Source organism: Nelumbo lutea, chromosome 5 (assembly GCF_056320005.1).
Source record: "Nelumbo lutea isolate HS-2025 chromosome 5, American lotus-T2T, whole genome shotgun sequence".
Lineage (NCBI taxonomy): Eukaryota > Viridiplantae > Streptophyta > Magnoliopsida > Proteales > Nelumbonaceae > Nelumbo > Nelumbo lutea.
Genome location: NC_142688.1, coordinates 19,094,673 through 19,115,206, shown reverse-complemented (window position 1 = coordinate 19,115,206; position 20,534 = coordinate 19,094,673). Strand labels below are relative to the sequence as shown.

Sequence of the window (20,534 nt, the reverse complement as noted above, 5' to 3'; positions counted from 1 at the left end):
TGTGGTTGTATGTTGCAGGAGCAATTGTAGTGTGTGTCTCGTCTTGGTTTGCATCTAGTCAATGCGAACAAAGCGCTCCTCAAAGTCATAGACTTTGTGGGACAAAAATTCTATGTCCGCACGGTCACTCGGTTGTGGGGGAATAGGCACTTCAGTTCCCATCAAGGAAGTTAAACAAGAGATTCTAATGTAGGTAGGGTGGTAAGGCATAAGAGGTGGTCTTCTTGAAAGATAGAGGACGACTGGAGGTTTGTGTCGGTGAAGGATGTTAAAGAAGTCTTAAGGAGAAGGAAATTGCAGAAGGGAAGGAGTTAGAAGGTTGGAAGGCAAGGACTCTCGAGATTGATCTCGTGTGGAGACCTTTGAGTCTCTCCCTTCTATAGAGAGGCTACCTAAGCTATAATGAGAAACATACAAAGAAGGACTTTTCTTGTTAGAAAAGTGGATCACGATTCTCTGGTGCTTAGCGGGTAGGCCTTATTGGGGTTTTGCCACATGTCCAGTGAGGATCTTTTGGGATTAGGATTCCCCTTTACCTTAAGATTTTCACATGGTGCATCTTTGGCTACGGCCTTTTCAAGCTTGCTCACGGTCACGTGTTAGGAATAAGGGTCTTAAGTTCTTAGGATGATGACTTTGTCTTGGTGACACAACCTACTGTGATGAGGCAAGTCGTCGTTCCCCATTGTGGCTGGGTGTGAGATGAACCCTATTCATTGGAGTTCCGAATGACTCTGAGCGATGTTGTGTACATGGCATTGCGGGTGTAAATGGGCATGTTTATCACTTTGGAGTGTTTCTCAGTGATTGACTCATCACAAGGGTCTGCGGTTGTGTTTGCTTGTTGAATTCATTAACAAGTATAACTCTTATCGCAGTCCTCATCACAATGTTGATCTACGTGTACTTACAATTTGTGATCTTTATCGCAATCTCTGTGATTCTAATCTACATGTACTTACAAAGTGGTTTAGTTGAAGATTTGGGTTTAGGCTATCTTTCATCTAAGAAATGCATAAAATGGGCTATCTAACATTTTACTAGTTCTGGGTTTTATGTAGACACGATACAATCAATGAATTCTAACAATATTGTGCTTGATCAGACTTGTTTTCTTCTTCCCCTCTTATCTTCCTTAATCAGACTTGTTTTCTTCCAACAAAACAAACTTGGGAAAAAGAATTTTCCCACTATTTCCCCTTTTGTATAACCAAATAATGGAAAGTGAAAATTTCACACTTTCTCATCTCATCCCATCCTTTCCTATCCCACCCAAATCTTCCCACAATCCAAACGGAGCCTAAGGTTTTTGAAGTATTTAAACTGAAGCACTTTGGATATCATTGGGAAGGCATTTTAGTTAATTATCATTTCTCAGTGTAATGTGTTTGTATCCCATAAGTCTTTTTTCTGTAACTTTGTGCTTTGCTTTTGAGGGAATCTCTCCTTTATCAAAGAAAGAATTGGGATATTAATCATGTTGTCTTTAAAAAATAGGTGATCATCTTGCTTCAATTATTGGCAAAGGATCTTGGAGTGGTTCTTGATTCTTCCAGAATTTTAGAGGATAGTAAGGAGTCACTCGGTTCTAGGTTTTGATCTATGTTTAACACAATGATTTAAAAGGCACACCCAGGTGCATAGGCGAGGCACTTTTTAGGGTATGCACCATTCCTAGGTCCTAGGAACATCCCTTTCAAAATGCGCACGCCTGGCGCGCCTAGGCATGCACTTGATGTGCCTTGTGCCTCAGTCCAGGCATGCGCCTTTTTAAAATTCTACGCTCCGAGAACCCCCTGTTTGCTAATGTTGTAAATTCATTCATTCTAATAAAATATCTTCTTAAAAGGCAATCAAAGTTATACAATCATTACTTTTTATGTGAGAATTAAGAATTTAAGACCCTAATGTGGACTTGTTTGGGCTTGCCTTGAGGGGCGTGGTACAAAGGCGGCTCGTAGAATCGGAAATGCAATATGTTTTACATCACATTAGCTACTTGAAGTAATGCAATTGAGTAAAAAAAGAGATTGTGGGTTTTACATGCTTGAAAATGCTTTATATGTTTTATTTTATTTTTAAATTTTCATTTGAATACACTTTACATGTTATGTTTATGTATTTAAATTTTAGATAATAGTTTTTTTAAAACATTCATTTTAAAATTTTAGTTTATATTTTTTATTAATATTATGTTTAATATTTTTATTTTTTTGAATTTTTGGCGTTTTATGAATTTCCTGACTTTTTTTTTGATTTTTTAGCATTCTTTTGTATTTTTGCGCCTTGCTTCAAAAAGGCGTGCGCCTCAGGTGCAAATTGACCCTTGCACTTTTAAAACACTGGTTTAACATTGGAATTGGAAGGGGGGGTGATGATGTAATAGTGTACTGCTGTGTTTTTTCTTTATTAAGTGATCTCTCATTACTTCTCCTTTGTACTCTCTTTTATTTTAATAAAATTTTCTTCTTTATTTATTACCAAAAAAAAAAAGCTTCTGAGACATTGAACAAGCAGGTAGCAAACTGGATTAATATAACTTCAGCGTCTTTGATTAAACACAACATGATTAAGATGCAACCATGCAAGTGGATTAAAGGCCCAGACAAAGGCAAAAAGTGAAAAACATTTATAAAAAGTAAATACAATAAATTGGCATACAATTATCTTGTTTGTTGCATAAAAGTTTAACTTGTAACTTTGTATTTATTAATGGATTTAGTCCATTTAGGGCTGTCAATGGGTTGGGTCTATCCGATGGACCCAAACAGACTGAACTGATTATAACAGTTCTGGTTCCATGATTTTGTCCTGATTAATAATTGGGCTGGTTCCGGTTCTTTCCTGTACCGAACCGATTTAGACCCGGAACCAGTTATTTTATTAAATGTATGTAATATTTTCTTAATTTTCTCATAATTTTTATCATATTTCATGTTTAAAATGGTCAATTTGATAGATAATATAAAAGATAATATTACTTAAAAATGATTCACTTATAATTTAGTATTTTTCTATCAATTTTAAGTTATTGTTTAAATAAAAAATAGTTTTCAGTATAATTGGGTCTATCGGGTCTGGACCTGATAGACCCGACTATAAACCCAGATGGTTCTGGGTCTATGATTTTGTCCTGATTAATAGTCGGTTTGTGACTGGTTCTACCTAGACCTAACCCAGACCTGACCTGTTGACACCAAGTCCATTTCTTTTTGGGATGAGGAAATGTTTACTTTTGTCATATGTTGGTTTTTCCTTGCATTTCACTCTTGAATTGATTTGCAGGAGTTGGAAAAACTGTCACAAAAATTTGGCGAAAATGTTTTAGATTCCACAAAGAAGTTTGAAAAACTAATTACAGACAAGAAGGATGTTGAAGGATTGCCTGCTACTGCACTTGGTTTGGCTGCACAAACAGCAAAATCCAAGGTACCTCATGTTGAAATTTTATTTGGGTAGTTGCACACTTGCACCTGTCATATCCTACATATTTCCATTTCCCTTGAAATTGCATTCCATTTTTTGCTCCATTTTCATTGTTTATACTCATTCTTAACTACACTAGGGTTATGAAAATGCTACTGCTGAAAATGGGCCTTGGGTGATTACATTGGATGCTCCAAGCTTTATTTCTGTTATGCAACATTCATGGAATCGGTCATTGCGTGAAGAGATCTATCATGCTTACATAACACGTGCCTCTAGTGGAGATCTTGATAATACACCTATCATTAACCAAATTCTAACACTTAGGTTGGAGAAGGCTAAGATTCTTGGTTACAACAACTATGCTGAGGTATGATATATTATTTGTTTGCAATGTTCTTCTTTTACAACTTACAAAAGTAACTTTTTCCTTATGTCAACTGTCAAGGTAAGTATGGCAACAAAAATGGCTACAGTTGATAAAGCGGTGGAGCTCCTAGAAAAGATTCGTAGTGCCTCTTGGGATCCTGCAGTTCAAGGTATATACCCCAGAATGGGTGGTAGTCTTTTATGAGCTTGAAAGTTCAGGGGAACATATGTCAAGAACAAGGTTTCCGTCACATGTAAACCATATATCTGGTGTTTTTAAACCCAAACTTAAGTGATACCACGGGAGGTTAGTAAATTCTTATCTAAACACAAACGTGATCAACATAATAACAATATAACATCAATAATTTGTATTGCATGCATTAAATTTAATAAGAAACCAGATAGACATTTGAGCAGAAAGATCAGGTATTCCTAAAATTCCCACTGAAACCATATATTTCTTGGAGGTCCAACTACAAAAGGACCCTTTATGTTTCCAAGACTAGAACCTGCTCCATCAAAGCCATAGTTGCAAAGAAATCCCATTTTTTCATGCTAAATTATTGTGTGGAGAGCAGTTTTTATAACTTGCAGGGATCCATGAAGATTCTTTCAATTTTATTTTTTAGGTTTCTTGTCTTGCAAACTGAAATCTCTCTCTCTCTCTCTCTCTCTCTCTCTGTCTCTCCCTCTCTCTCCATCAAACCTTGAGTCACAGACAATGCCTATTTAACCATGTTGAGTTATTGAATGGAAAACAGTTTTTATTAGCTTGTAGGATCCATAAAGATTCTCTTCCCACAATATTTATTTTTAAATTTATTTCTTTTTTAGGTTGCTTGTCTTGTAAGCTGAAATTCGTTCCCATTCCCCCCTCTCCCTCCCTCTGTCCCTCCCTCCTCCATTCAAGCCACAGTCACAAAGAAAGCCCGTTTAACCATGCTGATCTATTGAATAGAGAGAAGTCATTATAGCTTGTAGGAATCCATAAAGAATCAAATTCATAGAGTGAGGGAACAAATCAAGTTGTTCCTTGTGAAGGATTTCTTTCCTGCTACTAGAGGACTAAGGCAAGGTGACCCCCTTACCCCCTTTCTATTTACTCTTGTAGCAGATTTTTTCAGTAGGTTACTTTCTAAGGATGACGGGCTACTTTGATAACTGATAACTCCTTGGAAAGCGGTTCATAGCATCCTTCCTCAGTTTCTTAATCTTGTCTGGTATGATGTTTGCTTAGGGAATTCTGTTCTCTTTTGGGAAGATGTTTGGGTGGGAAATTCAGCCTTAAAAGACCTTTTCCCTTTTCTCTACTCTATTCCTTGTTTAAGAATAAGGCTGTCTCTAATTTCCCCTCTTCTGGGTGGGAAATTCAGCCTTAGAAGACCTTTTAGATTCTTTCAAGGCTTGAGGGATGCTGAACTTGGTGATGTTTCTCAACTTGTTTTGATTCTTGATAATGTTTGTTTGGATCCTTTACAGTAAGACAAGAGGATTTGGTCTCCCCACCCAAAAGGCTCCTTTTCTTGTGCCTCCTTTTTGAAATCCCTTTGTTCTTCCTCCGCTCAGTTGGTTTTTCATGTAAAGGAGCTTTGGGCCAAGCCTGTTCCCCCCAAAATATCTTGTTTTGTTGGGAAGTGTTTTATGGGAAAATCAATACTCTAGACTACCTACAAAAGAAGAAGCCTTTTATGTGCTTGTCCCCTAGCTGGTGTATCCTTTTGCAAAGCTAATGGTGAGGACTACTTCCACTTACTAATTTCTTGCTCCTTTGTTGTTGTTAGCTGGGATTTAATTTTTGCCTTATTTGGTTTAGAGGTGTAAAACGGGCCCCCGGCTGTGCCGCCCTCCCTTGGGATAATTTGGGGGGGGTTCGGCCCGGCACGGCCAATGGCCCAAGCCCGTGCGCTGCCGTGCCGTGTCGCAGGCTGGGCTGGCTTGTGGGCCAAGCCTTGGGCCAGGTCGGGCCATGGACTGGGCTAAAGCTATTTATTTTAAAAAATTGAAAATAACTTAAAATTTTAATTTTATATGAATTTTGATGTATACAATTTCTTATATATATAATAATTAAATAAATTAGTATAATAAAATTGAAAACAATTGTTTATTTTATTAATATATTATATACTATTATTATTATATAATTATAATTTATATAATATAATATATTATATATAAATATATAAAATATATATAAATAATATATATGGGCTGTGTCGGCACACGGGCTGTGGGTGGCACGTCCTACTCGGTCGTGCTGTGCCGGCCCGGCTTGCGGACCTAAAACTCTAGGCCCAACACGAGCCAGACGATTGTGCTGGGCATGGCACGGTCCGCGGGTGGCACAACCTGATTTACACCTCTAATTTGGTTGTAGGTGGAACTTACCCACTAATGTAAGTCTGTTTTTCGACCTGTCAGTCTTTGTATGGCCCTCAAAACGAGGGAGGATCATGTGGAAATGCGTCGGAGCAGCTGCACTTTGGGCAATTTGGGAGGAAAGAAATGCAAGAATTTTGCAAGAAAAGGAGCGAAGTCTCCTGGATATCAAAGAATGTATCTTAACAAGGGCAATTCATTGGTTGAGAACTTTAGAATTCTTCCATTTGTTCTCCTTTGATGACCTTAGAAGGAATTGGATAAAGGTGGCCGAAGAAGAGAGGGAAGGTTATGTGGAGAAGCATTAGGGCGGCAGTGTGTTGGTCCCTATGGGAAGAAAGAAACTCACGAATATTTTCAGACAAGGAAAGAACCCTGGAAAACTTATTAGATCTAATACTTGTAAGGGTAGCCCACTGGCTGAAAACTATGGAGCTGTTCTCAGGTTATTCTGTGGCTGATTTGGTAAGAAATTGGAAAGAGATAGCTTCCTCTGCCCTATGTAAGAGGAAACGTAGTCCTTCTTGGTTTCCTCCTCCCTCTGCATTCATAAAACTGAATTTTGATGGTAGTTGCTTAAGGAATCCAGGGCCTTTTTGGATTGGGAGAGTGTTCAGGAATGAGGATGGGGTTATCACTGCCATGTTCTCAGGCCCAATTGGAGAAGGAGACTCTCTTAGGGCTGAGATTCTTGCAGCCCTGGAAGGTATCCAAAGAGCAAGAGATTTGAACATCAAATGTTTGGTCCTTAAAGGTGACTCAGAGGTGGTGATTAGGTGGCTAAGGGAAGAAGACAGCAGTTTGTGGAGTAATAACAATGAGAAGAAAAAATTCAAATGGCTGAGTAGGGATATTGTGTTGCATTACAGCTGGGTGAAGAGGATTGCTAACTCGTTTGCTGATGGGTTAGCCAAGCAAGGGGTGAATAAGGAATCTATATTTTGGGCTAACTTTTGACTTTCTTCCAATGTATTCTGTTGGTGGGAAGTTAAGACATTTTACCTCCCGCCTTTGTACTTAAAGTTTCACATAGTTTCATATCATTAATAAAGTTTCTTGTTACTGATAAAAAAAAGGATAGAGGTGGCTAGTAGCTCCCTCAGGAAGGAAAGGACATCTATAGTATGGAATCCGCTGCCGGAAGGATGTGTAAAACTGAATTTTGATGGAAGTAGTCAAGGCAATCCTGGCCGCTCAGGTATTGGGGGGTGTTTGAGAGATAAGGATGGCAATATCTTAGCCTTGTACTCGGGCTCAGTGGGAATAGGAGACTCGCTGAGTTGTTGGCAGCTTTACAAGGTATTCAGATTGCTAATCAATTTGGTGTTGAGAACCTTCAAATTGAAGGTGACTCCATGATTGTTGTAGGTTGGTTAACAGATCCGAGCTCAATTATTTGGTGCTACAAGAACCTATCAAGGAAGGCCAACTGGTTATTAAGAAACATGAATGTTAGCATACAGTGGATTGGCAGGTCTGCAAACGCTATGGCAAACTATATTGCTAAACAAGGGGTTTTGAGGGAACATTTGTACTGGGCTACCCTGTAATCTTGATCCTTAGTGTTATGTGATTTTCATTTTTTAAGGGAGGTTGCACCTTGTGCCTCTTAGTGGGATGCTTGTAACAGTTTTCATATTTTCTTAATAAAATTCTTCTTCAATCATCAAAGAAAAAAAAATCAAGTTGTTCCTTGTGCAGTTATTGAAGGATTATTGGAAAAAAGAAATTAGAGAACCTTTAAGAACAAGAGTTCATTTAGTGTTGCCATTAGGGAGATTGCCTGTTTAATCTCCTCTTGTGTTCTTGCAGATAAATTTAGAGGAACTAGTTCTATTGCCTTGAATAATAATTTGAGGTCTTCGTAAAGTCTCTTTTATCTTGTTAGCAATCAAAAAAGAATTGGTGGTGATCTTTTATTCTTCTGCGAGTCACCAGAACCTGCACCCATCCTAGCTCATTTGGGCAGGGTTTTTATGGATTCAATAGTAGATTATTTGGAAAATCTGGGCCATCATACATTGGAGGACATTTGGTGGACTCCTCAGTCAACATGTATGGCACAACTTTAGGCAGCAGCTTGAGTTTAGTTGGTTTAGCTGTTTCTAGGTCATGCTGGTTAATTGCCAGATCAAAATATGGAATCTGATTCATGGAACAGGGCCAATTTAGATTTCTTAGAAGTTGGATATAAGACCACCATAGACTGGTTGCTGCATAGATTCCACATATTGGTCCATGAACATGCATTGTTAATAGAGGTGCAACTTGGGCTGGGCTTTGCCCTAATCTAATTGAGCCAAATTCACTGACAGTTATAGTTGGTATGGTATGCCATCTTTAGACCTTTGACTGAACCAGTTGATAAAACCAGCCTAACTATTAGGTTGGGCTAGGTCTTAGGCAACCAGGTCTATCTGGAACCTGATTCAAGCAAGTCATATGTTTAGACTTTAGAGTTACCTGCTAAACCGTTTCTCTTTAAATATCATATGGCTGGACTTTGCCCAAATCTAATTGGGCCATATTCACCAACAGTTATAGTTGGTATGGCATCTTTAGACCTTCGACTGAACCAGTTGATAAAACCAGCCTAACTACTACTTGCTTTTTGCCTTAGGTATATTTGTATGAGCCTATTCTGATCCATCCAGATGCAACTCATCCTAATCCCATGTAACTTGATCTATGTTGGTATTAAGTAGACTAAGTTCTGGTTGGCCTTAAGTTGATTATCATGGTTATGCAATGACTGTTCCTTCCTTAGGGCTGCACTTGGTTTGGTTGACAATCCTATTCTGACACAAGTCACCTGGGTGGCAGTTCTAGTTATTTTTTTCTTATTTTTTGGGTAATCGTTACTCTAGTTGATAATGGAAATCTTTCTAGAATATGAGTTTTATATATATATATTGACAGAACTATGTGCTTCTTTTTAAGAGTTCAAAATGTCAATGGGGATTGCCTTAAAAGTAAGCAAATTGTGTATCTTGCATCACTTCCTCCTTCCTTAACAAGTAAATGACCAAATGTTCTCAAATTTCCACAGGTTCTTGGTGTAATTATTTAAAATTCATCACCTGCATAAGATAGAGATAATTAGATTACATGGAAATAAATCTAAGTTAAGCACGCTTTAGGTTTTTGAGTTCTTTCAAAGTTATTACAGTCATAGCATTGCCTGATTTAATCTACTCTTCTGTATCTTTTAGAATTTATTTTCTCTGCAGTTTATCGTTCCAGACTTCCTTATGTGGACATTTTTCAGTTTTAGAAGACAAGTTCATTAGGTTTAGAGAAATTTGGTGATCTAAAATATTTGTTCGATGTTTGTAGATATGGAAGACATTAAGAGATTCTCCAAAGAAAAGGGTGCCAAAGAAGCTGATAATTTGAGCCACTGGGACATTGCCTTTTGGAGTGAGAGACTTCGTGAATCAAAGTATGACATAAAAGAGGTGGGGATCCCTATGGTCTAATTTAGGTTTTGATTCCATATATATTTGAGATAATGTATTAGAGTCACTTGTTTACACATTGAAATACTGAAAGTTTTATGTTTTTGGTATTTCTTAAAACTAGATGCACTACCTATCAGTCTATCACCTTGTGGTTGTTATATAAAGTTGTTGTTATGATTCGGCTTGCCTTGGAGTTCTATCTGTCTAAGATCGGTTATGTAGAAAGAGGTAGAAAGGTGGAAGAAAGAGAGAGAGAGAGAAGGTAGAAAATCTGGTTCGAACTGGAAGTCTCAAGTCAGTTCTCCCAGTCAGCCAGGCAGTAGTTTTATTATTAAAAATAATTGAAAAGACATATGTGCCCTTATTTAAGTAAGGAGCACTGGTTCTAACACGACATTACAAATCGGCAACATTAATCTAGGTATAAAGATAGAAATACCCCTACACTAACACTCCCCCTTAAGCTGGTGAGTATATATCATATACTCCCAGCTTGTTACATATGTAGTCCACTCTTCCCCGACTCAAGACTTTTGTAAATAAGTCTGCCCACTGGTTTCCTGTATCAACATATGTAGTGTCTAGCTCTCCATTCAGCACATTCTCCCTCACAAAGTGACAGTCAACTTCAATGTGCTTGGTTCTTTCATGAAACACTGGATTAGAGGAAATATGAATTACAACCTGATTGTCACAATAGAGCTTCACTGGAGTGTTGATGTTGTACTCTACTTCCTGTAGAAGGTTCCTTTGCCACACTAATTCACAAGCGGTGTCCGCCATAACCCTATATTCTGCTTCTGCACTACTTCTTGCCACAACCGTCTACTTCTTTCTTTTCCATGTCATTAGGTTACCTCCTAGGAAAGTGCAATAACCTGTGGTAGACCACCTATCAGACATAGAACCGACCCAGTCAGCATCAGAATACCCTTCTATTTCAAGTTTTCTGCCACTCTTGTATATCAGACCGCGACCTGGAGCCCCTTTTAAATACCTCACAATTCTCAGAACTGCATTCCAATGAGGAATCAAAGGTTTTTGCATGAACTGGCTTACCACACTAACCGCAAATGAGATGTCTGGTCTAGTAATGGTTAGGTAGTTCAGTTTACCCACAAGTCGTCGGTATCTGCCAGGGTCTTCAAACACTTCACCCATATCACTACTTAGCCTGGTATTTGTGTCCATAGGTGTTTCAGTTGGTTTAGCACCCAACAAGCCTGTTTCTTCTAGCAAATCAAGCACATATTTCCTCTAGCACAGATTAATACCATACTTGGATCATGCTACCTCTATCCCCAAGAAATATTTCAGTTTACCAAGATCCTTTGTTTGAAAATGATCCTGCAGATAAGTCTTCAGCCTATCAGTACCCATGTTATCATTCCCAGTAATAACAATATCATCTACATACACCACCAACAGTATTTTTCCTCCCGGAAAGTCATGAATAAATACAGAATGATCAACCAATTGCGCTTTCAGGCGTTCAACACTACCATAAGGCAGATACTTAACCGTATAAACCCATTTACAACCAAAAGCTTGCTTCCCAGGAGGAAGAGCAGTGAGGTCCCAAGTATGATTTTGATGAAGGTAGAGAGTTCTTCTTCCATCGCTCAGCACTACCCTGGAGAGGCAAGGGCTTTCTGGACATCCTTAGGGACAACAACTGATGATAACAAGGTGACAAACTGGCGATGGGAGGCGGAAAGGTGAGTAAGTGAAACATAATTAGAAATAGGATGAAGGGTGCAAGTGCGTTTACCTTTCCGCAAGGCAATGGGGAGATCAAGCTCAGAGGTTGAGTGCGGGTCTGGTGCCAAATCTGTTGACGGAGATGTAGCCAGAGTAGTAGCTGGTACGCGTGGGCGATGTGTATACACATGACGGATGGGTGGGCGTTCAACAGGTGGTGGCACCAGAGGCAAGGGTTTGGTCACGGCTGGAACAAGGGGAAGAGGGTCGGCAACGGGAAGTGGAAGAGGAGGAGGTGATGAGGAGGATGAAGCATCACTGCACCCCAAAAAGAACGGAGTAGACTCAAAGAAGGTTATATCAACACACACAAAGGACCGTCGAGAACTAGGATGGTAACACCTATACCCTTTCTAGGTCCGAGAATAGCCAATGAAGATGCACTTAAGAGAACGGGCATCGAACTTGTCATTCCTGAGACCCAGATTATGGATGAAGTAGACACACCCAAATACCCTAGGCGTAAGAGAAACGAAGACAAAGTGGGAAACAAGACCGTAAACGGAGAATGACCATCAAGGATGAACGTGGGCATCCGATTAATCAGAAAGCAAGAGGTAAGCACGGCATCACTCCAAAAGGGTTTGGGAACATGCATGTGATGCATTAGGGATCGTGCTGTTTTCAGGAGATGGCGATTCTTTCTCTCAACCACCCCGTTTTGTTGGGGGGTGTAGGCACATGAGGTCTGATGTATAATGCCATGTTGGTCCAGGTATTCTTGAAATGATGAGGATAAATATTCACAGCCATTATCAGAACGGAAAACTTTGATGTGGGTACCAAATTGATTACGAATCTCAGCATAAAATTTCTGAAAAATGATAAACAATTCACTTCTTTCTTTCATTAGATAGAGCACGTTATCCTTGAAAAATCATCTACAAAAATGACAATATCTGTATCTATTATATGACATCACTTTATAAGAACCCCAAACATCTGAATGAATTAACGAAAAATGACTCAACACACGGTTATCAACCCTAGAACTAAAGGGAACACGATGGTGTTTCCCAAACTGACATGACTCACAATCCAAAACAGAAAGCTGACTCAAAGACGGAACCAAAGACTTCAAAACTTTTAGCGACGGATGACTAAATCGGCAATGCCACTGGAGAGGAGAAAGGGGTGACTGGAGAGTTGTTGAAGTTCTGCCACCACCGTCAAGATAACACAGTCCACCAGCTTTATGCCCTCCACCAATCTTCATCCCCGTCTTGAGATCTTGAAAAACACACATAGAAGGATAAAAAGTAATGGAGCTGTTAAGTGATTTGGTCAACTTACTAACAGACATAAGATTAAAAGGCAATTTAGGAACATACAAAACTGAGGAGAGGGATACAAGGTCTAGGTCAACATTACCAACACCACAAATTGAGGATGTGGAACCATTAGCAAGGGTGACAGGTTGTGATGTTGAGCAATGAGATAAGGAAGAAAACACACCTGGAGTTCCAGCCATGTGATCGGAGGCTCCAGAGTCAATGATCCAGGGATTGGGTGTGGATGCCAGACAAGCCATACCTGAGTGAGCGAAAGTCGTTGTGTTTTGCTGTGATTAGATAAACCTCTCATATTCATCACGGGGAACACTCACCATCTCCTTCACGGGACCATCTGTGGATGTAGGAGGTATCTGATCAAATGAGTGATTCTCCTGTCTAAGCTGGAACTGGAGTCACTGGTCGCGACATGATTGGCCCAGGTTGAGGGTGGACCATGTAGATCGTAACAATAGTTAATGGTATGTCCATCCATACCACAATGAGTGCACTTCCTCGGGCCTGAGCCACGTCCTCTACCACGGGCTCCCCCTGAATGTCTGCCCCCAGTACGACCACCACCACGATTATAAGTAGGCCCACCATTGCCACTTCGGCCATACACAAAACCATTACTACCACCACGGCCAGACTGAGCTCCCCGAGCTCCACCTCTAGCACCACGACCTCTCGATACAGCAAAGGCAGATCTATCTGAGATATTAGAGTTCTCAGTAGATCCGATAGAAATCCTCTGGTGTCAAGCAAATACCTCTTCTAAGGAGGGGAGAGCTGATCCTCCTAATATCTGAGTTCGTACTGGTTCATATTTAGACTTCAATCCCACCAAAAATCTAGTCATATCAAGCTGTTCTCTCTGTTGTTGCTGGATCTTGACATCAGAAGTGAGAGGGTGATAGACATTCAACTCATTACGTATATTTCTCATGCTGGCATAGTACCCCTCAAGACTCTGATTGCCCTATTGCAGATTAAAGTACTCTTGATACAACTGATACCCTCTAGTTGTATTGTCCTGACCCGAATACAATTTCTTCGCATGGTCCCACACATCTTTGGCAGTGTCAAGAAACATGAAGTTTACACTAATCCTGGGTTCCATACTATTCCACAACCATGTGATGATCTGAGCATCCTCTTGCTCTCAGTCTTCATACTCGTGAGAGTCAATGGAGGGTTTCTCCTCTCTTATGTGTTTTACCTTATTCTTTGCCTTCAGAAAGACTTTGACGGATTTAGCCCAAGGCACATAATTCTCTCCATTTAGTTTAATGGAGGTCATCTGAATATTCAGGTAGTCTGTAGGCACCATCACATTAGGTTTACAATCACTGTTATCTCCCATTCTGTTATCACCAATTCTGCACACTTGCTGAATTCTATTACCACTGAATTCTGCACACTGCACACAACTGGATCACACTCGTCACACTGATTTCAGCACTTGTTGTTGCTGAAAAGTGTACTCTTTACACCACAAACCCTACCCCTATGGCTACCTGAAATCTCACCACTATATGATCACAACTCTTCCTTGAAATACACAAAAATCAGCATAAACCCTAGCACACTACTGTCTGAAACCCTAGCATATGGTCTGAAACACACTTCCTATTTGATCCATAACAGATATCATGCACAGAAATCTCTTACCTTATCATTGAAAGAATAACCACACGAGCAGGAATCAGTCCACACAAGACAGCCACTGCACCACACAGATCGGCCCTCTATTCTTCATCGATTAGGGGAGGGTGACCTTAGAAACCACAGCAACCGACCACACAAGACCTGACTGGAGGCATAGAAACCTCCAAGGGAAGAGGGCGATCACTCCTTTTCAACCCTTTCCCTTATCTCCAGTCGAATATAGAAAAATCAAGAGAAACACTAGATAGGGTGCACAGAGAGTAGAAGTCTAGGCAGATTCAAGTAGCTCTGATACAATGTTATGATTTGGCCTGCCTTGGAGTTCTATCTGTCTGAGATCGATTATGTAGAAAGAGGTAGAAAGGTGGAAGAAAGAGAGAAAGAGAGAGTAGAAAATCTGGTTCGAACTGGAAGTCTCAAGTCAGTTCTCCCGGTCGGCCAGACAGTACTTTTATTATTAAAAATAATTGAAAAGACATATGTGCCCTTATTTAAGTAAGGAGCACTGGTTCTAACACAACATTACAAATCAGCAACATTAGTCTAGGTATAAAGACAGAAATACCCCTACGCTAACAGTTGTAAACATACAGATGCATTGCATACAACATGGGGTTTTAACGTTTTATATCTTTCTAAATGTGGAACTTGGGTGTAGTACAACTAGTTGAATCCCTGTTTGTGAATGAGTTCTCCTCCATGTCCTTGCATTCATATTTTGAGTGGTAATTTTTTTTATATTCTATTGGCATTCACTCTTCATCAGCAACAGACAATAGATCTTTGTTCTACTTCTGCACTTTAAGAATCTTTTACTGCATTTGAGCTTGGACAGTACTTTTTAATGATTTTAATACTTTTGATGGTAATTTGGGAATGTAAACCAAATTTGCCCATTCTCTATAACCAACAAAGCAAGCATCTAACATTGTTGGAAACGTGAGCCAGGTGTCAGTTGTGCATACTTTTCCAAGTAAAGTACAGAAGTTCAGATCGTTCAGGGAATATCATCTGTTTCTGCAATCACAGTATTGTGGACTGTTCTCCAAATTTTGCCATTTTGGGCTTCGTTCTGTTCAAAACTCATTGTGCATTTGTTGGTTTGGATGCATCAACTTGCCTGATTGTAGGCACAAAGGAGGTTGTAGGGTTTAGAGGAGGGGTGCAACTTGGGTTGGCCCAAGTTAAGTTATTACACTGCTTTGTGCTTGGACCTTCAGGACAGGCCCATTCAATTTTGACAAGTGCCCAACCCAAGCCCACCCAAGTTGAACCCCTAATTTAGAGAAGTGGGAAATATATTTGAGCATTATGAAAGCACTGTATCTTCAATGTCATGGAAAAATTATTGCACTTAGGAAAGATAGTCTGTTATTATGCTAAATAGTCATTTTGTAGCACATACCGAGGTCTGATGGATTTTCTTTTTCTCTTTAACTTGTTTCCATTTTAGGGGTATACATGATTTTGATGTGCATCATGCATGATTTTTGTTGCACAACATGCCTATTAAGTGAAGAGAGGCTTATTTATTTGTCTTCCTCCTTTCTATCATTCAGGAAGAATTGCGCCCGTTCTTCTCCCTGCCAAAGGTCATGGATGGCCTTTTTGGTCTTGCAAAGATGCTGTTTGGAATTGATATTGAGCCAGCTGATGGCCTTGCTCCAGTAATCTCTATTCTATTGCTTCATTTCTTGATTTTTGATGTTTTTTCGTTAATCGTGCATCCTAATATTTATTGCATTACATTTCTTCAGGTTTGGAATAATGATGTTAGGTTTTATTGTTTAAAAGATTCTTTGGGAAGTCCAATAGCATACTTCTACCTTGATCCATATTCCCGTCCTTCTGAAAAACGTGGTGGGGCATGGATGGGTGAGGTTGTTGCTCGAAGTCGTGCACTTTCACGTGATGGCACCTCTTCTAGATTGCCCATTGCCCACATGGTTTGTAACCAAACACCTCCGGTTGGAGACAAGCCAAGCCTTATGACTTTTCGTGAGGTAAAATTTTGCACTGTAAACATCTTTATTTAACTTCCTAGTGGTTCTTCAAAAGTTTAAGTGGCATGTATAAAGCCCAAATGAATCATGGTTATAGACATAGTGGAACTAGTTTTGTTCTCATAATCATGTAGTGAAGCTACTGTGAAAGAAGTGAGGCCAATAGCCAAATTTTCCTTTAATTTGGACAAGCAAAATATATGTCCAAAACCTATAGTTTCTAATTGAAGATTTTCTTGTGATCAAATCTCATGTTTTAATAAATTCTGTTCATATTTTTCATGTTTTCATTTTCCAAATTATTGGGAAGATCAATTCCTTTAGTTATGGATCTTAATTCAAATGGTTTGGGACAAGGCTTGGATGATGAATTTTAATTGAAATGTTACAAAAGCACTATCCTTTTGACAAGCAGGTGGCATCATTTGTAGGTTGAGACCATTTTTCATGAATTTGGACATGCACTTCAGCATATGCTCACCAAGCAAGACGAGAGTCTTTGTTCTGGTATTCGGGGGATAGAATGGGATGCTGTTGAATTGCCTTCTCAGTTTATGGAAAATTGGTGCTATCACAAGTAAAGTTCTCTTAACTAAAATCTAATCTTTCGTTATATATGTGATACATAATATTCTCATCATCTTTTCCCTCTTCAATCCATGATATAGAAACTTTATGTACTTGTTTCTTAATAAGAATACTTGTTTATGCTTGTTCCTAGGCAATAGAGCGCCAAGGTGGTGCTGAACATAGTGTTAGCATAGTGTGCTTCCAACGAGCTTCATGCCCGGGATTCTTTTTTTAAGTGGAAATGCATTTTATTTTAAAAAAAATATTTAAAAGGTTAAATGTTTTGTAGTTTAACCTTGGAATTCTTCTTACAGGGAAGCTGTTTAAGACACAAGGCACAGGCCTCATTTCCACGATAACTGGGTTCTGTTTACTTCCTTAGCATACCAGTGTTGAACACATGTACCCAATATAACAGTAGATACTGCACAGAGAGTTCTGGAGTATATATGATGTTCACTTTCTAAAGCATGTAATTGATATGTTTTAAATAAGGGAAAATCTATGATGCTGAAAAGACATGATACCAAAGAGCTTTGACCAATCAAAAGTTCAACCCCCCTGTGAATTTTGATAAATATCACCTGATTGGTTACCACCATTATGATACTGGTTGATTGGTTACAACTTTATCATGCCTTTCTGGTATCATAGTTGAACTGTTCAAATAATCATGCCATTAAAAAAATATTAAATCATAATTTGAAACTGATCCAAACAGCCCATGAAGAGGCACAAGCTGCAGACTCTCTCAACAGGTTAGTATGCATAATATTTGTATATTAAAATGGATCTGATCTGGATACCAACCAATGTATGCTTTCCACAGGGTACAACCTAATCTTGCAAATGGACTGGATACGAATACACTTTATTAGATTTTACCCGGGTCCAGATCTTGATCTGGTAAAGGTTTTTCTCATGTTCTATGCCCTAGGTAACATCTAAGACTGAGAAACAATACCATCTTAAAGGGACCAGAAATGTAAGTGTGGTATCAACATGAGACATGATACTTCTACCAGTAGCTTTATCCTGGATCTCAGGAGTCAGGACATGGAAAATCATGTCTCCACTTCCAATATCTGTTTTTGTGTCCATTTCTTTTTCTGGGCATCTTAAATTCTAGTAATTTGGTCATATCTAGTGGTCAAGTATGGAGGCTACATTGGTAATGTTTTACGTCAAAAAAAGTTTGGAGGTTACATAGTAATGTTTACTTCTTTTTATCTATTTTGTTGTTTTGAAGCTAAATTGTGGTACTGTTGAACTTGTTGGCCCTTCTTATACTGTGCTCAGGCAGATTAACAGAATTACTTATGATGTACAGTTTTAGATTAAAGTATTCAAGTTAGTAGTCTATTCTTAGTTAATATTTAAACTCTCAAATTTTGGGTTATCCATGTCACCACTCACCGGGTAATCACTAGATGAGCAGCCAGTCCTCACTCCTAGGATCGCTCTGGCATTTAACAGGCTAATGACTTGAATTATTGTGTTAAACGCAATTAGATTTTCTATTGTCTCATATATGGCCATCATCAAGGTGATAAGGCCCACTGCTTGGTCCATATCCAGTCCTCCCCTGAGTCCCCTCCCAAGACCCTATATAGATAGGACCAACTGACCAAGTGACCAACATATTGGGTAATGGTCCTTTTATCAAGGTCTAGTTGATATTATATACAAAATATTACTCAAGTGTTGCATATGCAACTAGACCATATCCAATAATGTGCATCTTCTGTCTTAAGTCTGAAAATTTTGATTTTACATAAAATCTTCTATATTGGAAAGGAAGATGAGATGTTTTTTATAGGCATTGGAAAGAAGAAAATTCATCTTGTTAATTGGGGAAGGGTTTGTAGGATGAAGAAGGCCGGAGGTTGGGAATGAGAAAGTTGAAGGAGGTGCCTGTAGCGTTATTGGGAATGTGGTTCTGAGATTAGCAGAATGGGGAGCCATGGAAGTAAGTAATTGAAGCTAAATACAGTGTGCTCAGGGTGGGATCCGGGTGAAACCAATCAGTCTTTTGGGTGCTTTGTTTGGAAGGGGGATTGAGAAAAGCCACAGAGAGTTCAGTAGAGGGATAAGGTATGCAGTAGGGAATGGACAAAGAGTAAGGTTTTGGAAGGAATTTTGGTGTGAAAACAAACTTTGAAAGATGACTTCCCACCCTGTATGAGCAAGCAACAAACAAAGAGGTGTGGGTAGCAGAGTATTTATCAGAAACAATGGAGTCAGGGACTCAGGGTGTGGACAACACAGTTTAGGAGGCAATTGAATGACTGGGAAGTTGAACCTCTGATGGGCATACTGCAGTTGCTGTACAATGCCCAGATAGACTCTGGCAGAGAAGATAGGAGAGTGTGGACCTGGGATAATTCTGGTTGGTTTTTAGTGAAGTCCTTTTTTAACCTTTTAATAACACAAGAGGACAGTGGCTTCCCATCTAATGCTGTGCGGAACAACTGTGTGTCCTCAGAAGTCTTTCTTTGTTTGGACAGCTTATATGAATAAGATTTTGACAAAGGACAATCTGTTGAAGAGAGGAATGGTGGTGGATAGAGCAACCTGTGAGTTCTGTGAAGCACTTGACGAGTCGGTTGACCACATTCATTCACTGAAGTTTGCCAACAATGCTTGGTCCAAAGTGATGAAATTATTTGCCATCAAGGGATGTTATCCTTCTTCAGTTGAGGATCTTCTTAAGAGATGGAGAATGGAAGGCCCGAGCAAAAGAGGAGGAATCTTATGGAACAGTATCCCAGCAGCAGTCTTATGGATGATTTGGCAAGAAAGGAACACCCCAGTTTTCAAAGGGAAGAGGGTTTTGGCTGAGTCAGTCTATTTACAGGTTTTAGGAAAATCACACTTTTGGCTGGCAGTTCACAAAGATTTTACAGGAAAAGACCATATTCCTTTTTTTTTTTTGTTTTTGAAAATCTTTTTGTCAATAGTAAAGGGGTGGTTGTGTAGGTCTCAGAGATATTATTTCTGTACATTCTGATGTAGCCTCTTGTTGTATAGGGGCTAATCATTTTATCCTAATGAAATATTTACTTTACCTTTCTTCAAAAAAATATAAAATCATATATATTGGCCACTAGTTTATGAAGTTATCTCAATCAATTGATGCGTTTTGGTACTTTATACAATGTCTTGTTGTAAGCATCCACCCTAGTCATTTCACTCTCTTGATGAATTTTATAGGGATACCCTATTGAGCATCGCAAAACACTATGAAACTGGAGAGAGTCTCCCTGAAGAAGTATTTAAGAAGCTCCTTGCTGCAAGGACTTTCCGTGCAGGTTCACTGAGCCTTCGTCAGGTTAGGTTACAATATTCCTGAATCACCCACAATTATTATGTTTACTGTTTTGCTGTTATCTACATAGGTAGGTTGGTTTTCTTCCCTCTTTGGTTTTTTCACTTAATTTTACACTACTTTTTTTATCGGAAAATTAATTTTATTAATGGGAGGTAAAAGTTACAGCAGATTGGGTAGCCATTTACCCAAAAATACAGAAAACAACAATGCCCATATAACTAGTTTACAATAGAGCCTAGAATAACTGTTGTGTCATGTCAACAGACCCAGAGCAGAATACAGAATTCTG

General features: G+C 39.1%; 1 protein-coding gene across 10 annotated transcripts in view; it reads left to right on the top strand.

Moving 5' to 3' along the window:
• Positions 1-20,534, top strand: part of LOC148850758 (organellar oligopeptidase A, chloroplastic/mitochondrial-like) — a 34,327-nt gene that overhangs the window by 6,732 nt on the left and 7,061 nt on the right. For 9 of the 10 annotated variants that reach the window (XM_088944090.1, XM_088944085.1, XM_088944086.1 and 6 more), the window contains 8 exons: positions 3,286-3,429; positions 3,566-3,796; positions 3,875-3,965; positions 9,514-9,635; positions 15,901-16,008; positions 16,099-16,344; positions 16,776-16,921; positions 20,128-20,245. In XM_088944090.1, the coding sequence (XP_088800216.1) occupies positions 3,286-3,429; positions 3,566-3,796; positions 3,875-3,965; positions 9,514-9,635; positions 15,901-16,008; positions 16,099-16,344; positions 16,776-16,921; positions 20,128-20,245 (1,206 nt within the window). Of the gene's footprint in view, positions 1-3,285; positions 3,430-3,565; positions 3,797-3,874; positions 3,966-9,513; positions 9,636-15,900; positions 16,009-16,098; positions 16,345-16,759; positions 16,922-20,127; positions 20,246-20,534 lie in introns of all 10 variants that reach the window. The other variant, XR_016099095.1, reaches the window with a different exon arrangement.